Raw genomic sequence first — 10451 nt, forward strand, 5'->3', positions numbered from 1 at the left:
CCAAATAGTGTGAAAGCGCTTTGAGTGTGCTGTAAAAAGCATAGAAAGGCGCTGTACAAGTAAAAGATCATATACAATTATATTAAAACATATATTTATATCAACAATTATAATTGCATTTTACCTTATTTAATCTTATTAAATATAATTTGATTGCAACATTCAGTTTCTGTTTAATACAGACGATAAAATTACCTTGAATTTGACAAAAAAAAAAACAAAAAAAAAACAACGCGCTTTTGCTTTGAAAACAGAAACGGCCTCTCCTTCAGTTATTTACTTCAGCTTGACTCATCTCTAAATTAAACAACTTTAAACGTTTATAAAAACAAGAGTTTTTCTTTGCCTACAAAAGCAACACGCGCTAGGTGTGATCAAATACCAAACAGGATGCCAGAATCATTCATTTAACACCTACTCGTTGTTTTTAAAAGACGTGGTTAAAAATATTAATAACTGTTTGTATGCTGATGTGGCACTGAGAGACCCGCCCCTCTTGGCCGTGACGCATTTCCGGGAAACAGCTTTTCTTTTCCGACACAGGTAAACATGGCGCCCCCCGTTCCGCTGCTAGCAGGTGGGTAATTTCAGTTTTCATTGAAATCTGTTGTTGTTTCTTTCTTAATGTTTACACCGACGTGTTACCGAGCAGCTGCGGGTAATAGGTGAAAGTCAAACACCGGGCACTCAGATTTCAGCGACCCCGATTATTGTCCGTTGTAGTTAACATGACTATTAGGCAAAACGCACGGTAAAATCAGGCATTTTTGCCAAATAGATGAACGCCTTAAAAGAAAACTATAAATGTCGTTAAAATCAGTAAAGCCTTCAGATGTATTCAGCCTTAATAAATTCCACAAGTAGTAACCCAATAAGACAAATCATCCTTTAAAGCTTGACCACGCTGTCCAGTCTCTCATGTCACTGCCTACCCCAGGACAGTGAAAATAAATAATGGTTGTTCGAAAGATGGTGTATGCGCCGAACCGAGAAGTATCACTTCTCGGTTGTGGAACCATATACAGTATGAAGTTATGGTGGTAGACTTCCCAGCAGAGGCATGAAAACTCAAAATGAATAGGTTTCTTAATGAGATTTGGCTATCGTCTCAGAAAACCGTGCGCCACAAATGGAGTCTTGTTCTCTGATGTTGTTTGTGCAGTCATGTCTCTAACCGTCGTCGGTCTGAGCTTTGCTTTTATCATAAAGTGCAGCCCACTGTCATCTCAGACAGATGTGCTCATTGATCAACTCTGATTGAATTAGTCCTGACATAATCATAGTTTCTGTTTTGCGTATTGTGCTTCATCTCCTTTAAAAACCCTAAACTGTTTCCACTTTTCTCCAGTGGGATGATCTGTTACTTTCCATAGCTCATAAGCCCAAGTTTGTGTACTGTGCTTTTGTGAACCTGGATGTGGATGCTTGAATTTTCTTCAGCAGTGTGTTCCAGATTGCATTTTTTTTTTTAAAAGATTGATAATAATAAAACAGTACATTTTGATTCCACTTTCATGACCTTTTTGGTGGGTTGGTATAGCGGCACAGCGGTTAGTGCTGTTGCCTCACAGCAAGAAGGTTCTGGGTTCAAGCCTGGGCCTTTCTGTGTGCAGTCTGCATGTTTTCCCTGTGCCTGCGCGGGTTCTCTCCGGGTACTCTGGCTTCAGCCCACAGTCCAAAGACATGCTGCTGCTGTATCATCTGCCTCTGCCCACAGAGCTCCAGCTTTGTCTGTTAAACACTGTTCCTTCACCACCATGAACACACACTGTAATTTACTATGACTCCATCCCATGCTGAAAGTGTGGGTCCATCCTGCGTCTGCTGTTTGTGTTTTCTCTTTCAGTGCGTGGCTCAGTAGGTACGTCTCTGCTCTGTGGTCCCCCAAAGTGTGAGCAGCATGCAGCCTTCCAGAGGTAAAAACACCTCAGATCATCTTCATCATACAGCCTCACTGTGAAACTGTCTGTAACCTCGCCCGTCCCGAAGTAAACAAACCTTCCTGTGTGTCAGGGATTCTGGGCTCAGCAGGTGCATCGCCTTCAGCAGAGACGGGACACTGTTTAGCTGGTGCAACGGACACAGGTAGCTATGGTGCTCAGTAATAGATAGATAGATACTTTATTACATACTCAAGGTCCAGATGTATAAATACTAAAAAAACAATAAAACCACAGAACAAATCAACAATGAATAACAATAAAAGGACAACAACAAGAACAACCAATAAGCAACTACCCTTTTAATCTGGTGGTTATTAATCATCTGACTGTGAGTGTGGTGTCTGGACCTGCCAGCACACTGGAGGTTTGTGAATGTTACGTTCATCCTTCTTATGTCTTGGATTATTCATATCTTCAACTTTCTGTCATGAGAGTCTAAATGCAGCACAACTCCACCCTGCTCACCGGGCCACGTTAGCCCAATGGGGGCTCCAGTTGAAACCCCACACACACTCATTTTTCTTAACCCGTGTGTCTAGAGTCCCACAAACCACTTCTGCTTAGAGTTGCTCAAGGATGGCCTGCATTACAAATGAATGAAGTCAAATAAGTTCAGTCTCATGTGTCCCAGAAGCCCATGGTAGTCTGTAATACATGTGTGCAATGTAGATGTTATTGTATAACATGTAAAACAATAAATAATTCCAAAGAGCCTGGATATAAAATGAGTTTGGGGCCTTTAAATATTTATGTAGGACAGTAAAGGTATGGCGTGACTGTGGACACAGGTTTCAACTTCATGCTTGATATTTAAATATGTATGTGTATCTGAATTGCAAAGTGATTGGAGATAAATATTTATCACACTGGGCTGTTTATTTTTTAACATTCTGAGGTGGTGCAGGGTGGAAATGTTCTCCTACTTGGGTTTCTGTGTTCTGTATGGCTCTGCATTTCTCTGTGGTTCTCGCATCTTGTCACTAATGTCCGTCACATCAGATCACATAGTTTAGCTGCAAAACTTTCCTAAGTCTGACTCAGTGAAGCAGCAGAGATGTCCTCAGTCTGATACAAGCTCCCACATAGTCTTCCTGTCTGTCTCTCAGTGTCGCTGTGGTGAAGTCTTCAGACAGCTCTGTGGTGGCCACCTTCGACCTGCCAAAAACGACCCTGCTGGACTTTTCTCCTCTCAACAACGTGCTGGTCACCTGGCAGCCGTACAGCAGTAAGAAACCAAATAGTCCGATCAGTGCGATGAGACAACGTGACAAAACCACAGAAATAGATGACAAAAGACCAGCTGAGATGACACTGAGTGAGTTTAGTGCAACCAAAAAACAGGAAACTAGGTCACATTATGACCTAAAGTGACCTGAGACAAGATAAGACGCAACATGGACACAGCTAGGATCAGGTGACATGAAAAACCAGGTTAAATAAGATGGGAGGCAGTTTAGATGAGATTAAATGAAAAGACAGATGACAGAAGCCAAGCCAAGACGAGGTGACACAGACTCTGGACCCTGTCAGAGATGTGGGATGGTGTCCATGGTCCTCTGAAGCTTCACAGTCTGATGACCGTGTGTGTGTGTGTGTGTGTGTGTGTGTGTGTTCTAGAGAGTCAGGACAGTCCTCAAGGTGAAGCCAACCTCCAGCTGTGGGACCTAGCGAATGCACGGCTCATCAAGGCCCTGTACCAGAAGAAGGTGGACACGTGGTCAGTGTGAACAGGTGTTGGTGCAGGGTTCTACCTGCTCAGCTCATCTGTGTTTTATTTAGGTTTTGTTTGTTGCTGCCATGTGACTGTGCAGACAGATTCAGATGATGATGTTTGACCTGTAGTCCAGGTATCATCTGTGCTGACGGCAGCAGGTACAGTGGGTACGGAAAGTATTCAGACCCCCTTAAGTTTTTCACTCTGTTATATTGCAGCCATATGCTAAAATCATTTAAGTTCATTTTTTTCCTCATTAATGTACACACAGCACCCCATATTGACAGAAAAACACAGAATTTGACATTTTTGCAGATTTATTAAAAAAGAAAAACTGAAATATCACATGGTCATAAGTATTCAGACCCTTTGCTCAGTATTTAGTAGAAGCACCCTTTTGAGCTAATACAGCCATGAGTCTTTTTGGGAATGATGCAACAAGTTTTTCACACCTGCATTTGGGGATCCTCTGCCATTCCTCCTTGCAGATCCTCTCCAGTGCTGTCAGGTTGGATGGTAAACGTTGGTGAGCAGCCATTTTCAGGTCTCTTGCTTCAGTGGCATTTTGGTCTGTTTCACCCAGATAGATGAGTCGGTGTGAAAATGTGGGAAAGATGGTCAAAAATGTGATTTAATGTGCTTCTCTTAAAAGCAGTTGTAGGTTTGGTGGTTGAATAAAAATGGGAAGGAGAAAGCTGTGTGACCACACAAAGCAGTTTTGAGTTTTGAGATTCAGTAAATTTGCCACTTCCCCTTTTTTTAACTGTCTTCTTTTTTATGTGGTGTCAAATCTGTGAAAAAGAAAACATTTGTTTGTACATGACCCGGTTGTACTTTTCCTCAGATGCCTGGTAATATCTAACATCTTCAGAATGAATCTAAATGGTAAATCATAATAATGTGGTTTATGATGACATATGAGTGCACTTTTCAAAGTACTCTACATCAGGATATTTCATTCTGACTGACAAGATGTACTTAACATGTACTTACCAAACAAACAAAAACACTATCTTTATAATAATGACCCTCATCAGTCAAATTAAATATTCTTCATATTTTATATTAGAAAACCAGACAGGAAAATGTTGTTTTTACTGCGCCAACCAAACCAGTGCTTTCAGATGAAGACTTTTAAAGTGTAGGTGAAAACTAAAAATCGACAGTATGAATCTTTCATCACAGGAACTCACAGGAATTGCACATTAAATAGTTTATTATTGAAAGAAAAGTGGATGAATAAATCAATTATAAAACAAACACAAGTGAGAATACATGGAGGACTGCAGACTTAATCTAAACGATATCCGGGACTCACCGCTCAGCAGGGAGGGATTTCATTCATGAAGTGCTGGAGGAAGAAATGGGAGGATGTCTGACCTTCGCTCCCATACTTATGTCTGTGACAGGAGGAGCAAAGGGTCTGAATACTTATGACCATGTGATATTTCAGTTTTTCTTTTTTAATAAATCTGCTAAAATGTCAAACATTCTGTGTTTTTCTGTCAATATGGGGTGCTGTGTGTACATTAATGAGGAAAAAAATGAACTTAAATGATTTTAGCATATGGCTGCAATATAACAAAGAGTGAAAAATTTAAGGGGGTCTGAATACTTTCCGTACCCACTGTATGTGCGTCACGCCATTTAATTATCATAAATGAAATACATTTATGAGTTCTCCTGCAGTTTCTTCTGCACTGCTATGTTGGAGAACGAAAACATGGAACATCGTAGGTCAGTAAAAACTAGTCTCTTTGTTAATAACTCACTGAGGAGGCTTGTTCATGCCTCCTCCTCTGGTGCACAGGACCCATACTCTTCTACCCAGTCTTAAGTAACACCAGGGCCCTGTACCATGAGGTGAGGTCAACTACAGCTTATTCATCTATTTTGGGCTCAGCTCAGGTTTTGCGGTACCACAACCACTTTTAATCGGGCCAGATCACCACAGTAACTGATGCAGCACAGCTAACCTGCTCTGGAGCAGATTAACTTCATGGGATGGGTCCAAACCTGACCAATCAGATCAGTGGAAACGCTGAGGGCTTGTCCATACTGGATCCTGACAGGAACAGAGTCTACATTAATGTGATCATTAAGAGATATTTCTACAGAGCAGTCACATGGTTGTGCTGTTTCAGGCTTTCCTGGGACACTGGTTTAAAGCAGAGTGTCCGACAGACTCGGAGTCTACGGCCTCCGCGCTGATCAGAGCTGGGGTTTAAATGCAGAGAGATGATTCGACTCCTGACTGTGTCGACGTTTTTACCACAGGCTGTGTGGTACCACTTATCCAGGACAGCCAGTGTCAGGCTCAGTGATGCCAGATAACCCCAGGAGAGGCAGGCTAAGTTGAGCTCGCTTCATGGTACAGACTCCAGGAGCTCTGCAAGTTTAGTTACAACACAGGTCGGCTGTGGCTGCGAGCACCAACAGTGATAGCGACTGTCAGTACGTCCTGATGGCCAGAGCCCTGTGTTTAAAGGGGATGAGAGCCATGAATATGTTGCATCACCATGTACTGTTTGTGTCTCTGAGTGCGCCCAGGCACGGCGCTGACACTGTGGGCACAGCTGATTTACTTGGTCTTCCCAACAGCGTGGTGTATCGTGGCCTGAATGTGTGCGACTGTCTGCAGGTGTCCCAGCTGGTCCGAAGATGAGAAGATCTGTGTGAGGAGTGTCAACAACGAGCTGCACTTCTACGAGAACAACGACTTCAGTAAGAAACCAGACGGAACCAGAGCTCGGTCCGGTGCTGGCCGGTGCTGCATTGTCTCCTGCTCTCCTCAGAGGTTTCTCCAGGGATTGTGGGTCAAAAGTTACAAGCTGTTTTCTTTGTGCACACGAGGTGCAATTCACCTAACAAATGTGCCAAATTAAGCAGGTAAAAGTTGGTCTTTCCTTGTTTGTGCAGGACTCATTGTGCATTTGCTTCCTCACTGTCATGCTGAGTCTTGTTAACCTTAGTCGTGTACTCACGGCAACAGCTGCACCGGTGCTGGGTTGAACAAAGACGTACACTTTCATTGGTTATCAGTTAAGTTGCAGACCAGTAGGAACAGCTCAGAAATAACCAGTCTGAGTCTGAAAAAGTCTTCACCAGACTCTCTGCTGTTTTTCTTTTGCTTCACGTCACATTTTTGAACCCACTGAAATCACCTTGTTGTTCCAGACACCATCGCCAACAAGCTGCGCGTTCAGAAAGTGTCTGACTTTGCCTTGTCACCTGGAGGTCAGCCCAGCAAGGTGAGCAGCCTGCAGCCTTCACACAGCACAGAGTCTGACGTCTAAACGCTGACCCGTCCCGTTGGCCCTCTCCAGGTAGCGGTCTACGCCCCAGGCAGCAAAGGAGCCCCTTCCTTTGTTCGTCTGTACCAGTACCCAGTGCTGGGAGGACCGACAGCTGCCTTCGCCAACAAGAGCTTCTTCAAGGCCGACAGAGTCACCATGCAGTGGAACAAGAAAGGTGCAGGAGCTCAGTTGTGTTGCAGACAGGAAACCAGTTCCTCCTCAAGCTGTGCGTTGATAACCCCCGTCTGTGTTTCTCACTCTCAGCCTCAGCAGTTCTGGTGACAGCGAGCACTGAAGTCGATAAAACCGGAGCCTCATATTACGGCGAGCAGACGTTGCATTACCTGGCTGTTAACGGAGAGACCGCTCTGGTTCAGCTGCGTGAGTACTCTCATTGATCAGTGGAGCCGGTGATACTGCAGATTTCATACCACACTGTTGTGATCATTTGTTGGAAGTGTGTTGGACACGCCCCTTTATTTCTCGCTATCTTGATGGATTAATCCTTAAACATTTGATATGAGTACACTCACCCAGTCTAGAAATTCTCTGGAAGAAAGTAGGCCGGCCTCAGGTGTAAAGTACTCAGAGGTTAGTCTTGGGGGCACACAGTGTAATGAGAACAGTGAGAATGTTTCATTTTGTTCATTCTGATTTATTGATTCTAAGGTTTTATCTGTGTATGCGTGTTCATCTATCTGCGTACACTGGGTTAAGCACTTGGAATTCCTTTTTGTGTGTGCTATATAAATAAACTTGCCTAGAAACTGGACTTTGTCTTTCTCCAAAGAAACATGTTGCTCATTGACAAACTCTTTTCTTTCTGGGTTTGAAACAGCGAAGAACGGTCCCATCTATGATGTGGCGTGGAGTCCGAACTCTGCAGAGTTCTGTGTGGTCTACGGCTTCATGCCAGCCAAAGCCACCATCTTTAACCTCAGATGTGACCCGGTGTTTGACTTTGGAACTGGGCCACGAAATGCTGCCTACTACAGGTGAGAACACACCTGTCCTTTGTCCAAATGTGACGTCAGGAGAAGCTGATGCTACCTGTCCTTCCTGTTCACAGTCCTCAGGGCCACATCCTGGTCCTGGCTGGCTTCGGGAACCTGCGGGGACAGATGGAAGTCTGGGACTTGAAGAAATATAAACAGGTGAGGATGAACAGCAGCACACACTTTAACAACACACGTTATGAGCTAGCATGAAAATCAGCTGATAGAGTTTGCTTCTTTTTTATTAATCAGTTTTTTTAGGTTTTAACCAGCAACGCAAAGTCACACCACAGATAAATGCTGCAGGACTGGATACAAACGTTAAAGCTGCATTAACTCAGGTTATATAACACTGTCTCATAAACCCAGTGACAGTGGGACAGGACGTGGTGTCTCTCAGCTACACCCCCCTCCATGACCCTCTGCTGCCTACAGCCTCCTGGTGTTATTCCAGCTTCTCCACCCTGTGTTGTCAAAGTACGGTCTGTAAATCAGCCCCGCCTGCCGCCTAGCCAAGGTTAGAAGAAGGGTTTTTCCAGCCAGTAGTCATGTCAAACAGCCATGGAGGAGCTCTGGGCGGCTAAAAGTCTGAACCAGCGGCTACAAAGTGAAGAGGTCACAGCAAACCTCCTGGTTCTTCTGTGACAACTGGTCCTTTTCAGTCTTCCCTGTGTGCTTTCAGGTGTCCAAACCTCAGGCTCCAGATGCCACACATTTCTCCTGGTGTCCTGATGGCGAGCACGTGGTCACGGCGACCTGTTCTCCTCGGCTGCGGGTCAGTAACGGGTTTAAGATCTGGCACTACACTGGCTCTGTGCTGCACAAATGGGATGTGGCGCCTGGCGCAGAGCTGTGGGAGGTCCTCTGGCAGCCCTTCCCCGATGGCAGCTTCCCTGAGAGGGCTGTGAAGTACCAGGCAGAGCCCAGTAATCTAGGGTCCACACAGGCCCCGCCCACACAGGCATACCGCCCACCTGCACTGAGACATTTGCCAGCCATGCCCAGCACCAAACTGGTGAGAAAACAATGCTAAACTGGTTTCCAGGGCTTAGTCTGTTCACTGCACTACCTGACCCTTAGAGCAGGAACTATGGAGCGTGAGGACACCAAGCTCGTACCAGATGATTATGATGATGAACTTCATTATGAAATGTGCTAAATACAGACGAATAAAGACACAAAGATGAACATTAGAAACACAACAGAGACACATCATCAGAGAACAAGGTTTTATTATGATGATTGTTAATGTTATAGCTCTTTAAATGCCTAGAAATAAATTAGACACAGAACTCAAATGGTCATCCTCATATGGCAGATTTAACCATTTTCTCTCCAGATTTTATGAATGTCTCTGTTTATTTCGGCGCGACACGCTGTCCCTGTCTAGTCCGGGTGAACTTCCTATTCACCTGTGTGACATCATAAGATCAGACACACTGCGGTCGTTCACATTAACCAACAGCTCCTCACACCTGAGCTGCTCCACAGAGATTTAACTTAAAACCACAGGCTGCTGCTGTTCATACACACCTATCTGTCTCTCACATGCACCTGTCTGTCAGCACGAGGAAGAGCCCCCTCAGAACCTGCACCCAGGTGTGTCTGGGGAGAAGATTCTGTCTAAATCAGCTTTGAAGAATCAGAGGAAACGAGAAGCGAAGAAAGCTGCCAAACAGGTGAGCAGACTGCTAACTGGTTACAGTCTGTCTGTCATATACTTCACCCAGAATGCTCATCAAGCAGACATTACATTAAAGTGAACCGTCAGCAGTGACACAGCCCAAACATTAACGCCACGTTTCCATCGTCATTTCTGCTAGAAAACGCCAAAAAATTATGAGATATGCAGTCAAACATCCTGAGCTGGGTAAGAACATTAAAGTATTGTTAAATACGATTATTAACAATTCCTGAGTCAGACGTGTGACGTACAGCACATAAACAACAGGACTTGTGTACTCGTCGTCTTCTGAAGGTTCTGCTGTTCTTTGCTAGGTGGTTGTGCTGAAGGTTACGACCTCAGTCCCTCATGAAAGTGTAAATAAGTTTGTCTTTTAGTAACAAAACTTTATTTGTTTTGATGTAACTGTTTTTACATGATCATGTTCTAAATGAATCTATGATCCTAACAACGTGGACGCAGCTATGAGTCGTGTGTTGTTAATGTGTGCACTGTTGATGTGACTGTTTGCTTCTGCAGGAGTCAAAGTCTGAACCTGAGCTTCCGTCTGACCTCACCCCTGTCACCAAGAGCCAATCGGAGCTGAGCAGCGGCGACCCAGAGACAGACAAGAAGATAAAAAATTTAAAGAAGGTGAAGATGACGTTGTCTGTGCTGCGGCAGGGTGCATGATGTGTGAGGAGGGCGGGGCTTGTTGAGGAGGTCTGGAGTGGCATGTTAGTGATGATCAGTGGCTGCAGGTTTAGACTGACGGGGTCAGGTTTGCTCTGTGTAGGGATGCATCAGTACCGCTTCTTTACAAACCGTGTATGGGTACTG

General features: G+C 44.4%; 1 protein-coding gene across 3 annotated transcripts in view; it reads left to right on the top strand.

The window, feature by feature from the left end:
* Positions 1-456: 456 nt before the first annotated feature.
* eif2a (eukaryotic translation initiation factor 2A) overlaps positions 457-10451 on the top strand; it is a 12090-nt gene continuing 2095 nt past the window's right edge. Inside the window, exons 1-14 of one of the 3 annotated variants that reach the window (XM_020621841.1) lie at positions 457-577; positions 1847-1916; positions 2014-2085; positions 3050-3168; positions 3561-3660; positions 6299-6381; positions 6835-6908; positions 6984-7128; positions 7218-7334; positions 7792-7948; positions 8023-8107; positions 8631-8723; positions 9514-9627; positions 10152-10265. In XM_020621841.1, coding sequence (XP_020477497.1) covers positions 550-577; positions 1847-1916; positions 2014-2085; positions 3050-3168; positions 3561-3660; positions 6299-6381; positions 6835-6908; positions 6984-7128; positions 7218-7334; positions 7792-7948; positions 8023-8107; positions 8631-8723; positions 9514-9627; positions 10152-10265 — 1371 coding nt within the window. In that variant the 5' untranslated portion in view covers positions 457-549. Of the gene's footprint in view, positions 578-1846; positions 1917-2013; positions 2086-3049; positions 3169-3560; positions 3661-6258; positions 6382-6834; positions 6909-6983; positions 7129-7217; positions 7335-7791; positions 7949-8022; positions 8108-8630; positions 8964-9513; positions 9628-10151; positions 10266-10451 lie in introns of those variants that run through there. The other 2 variants (XM_020621840.1, XM_020621842.1) reach the window with 2 other exon arrangements.

The sequence above is a fragment of the Monopterus albus genome, unplaced genomic scaffold (genome assembly GCF_001952655.1).
Source record: "Monopterus albus unplaced genomic scaffold, M_albus_1.0 scaffold268.1, whole genome shotgun sequence".
Classification (NCBI taxonomy): Eukaryota; Metazoa; Chordata; class Actinopteri; order Synbranchiformes; family Synbranchidae; genus Monopterus; species Monopterus albus.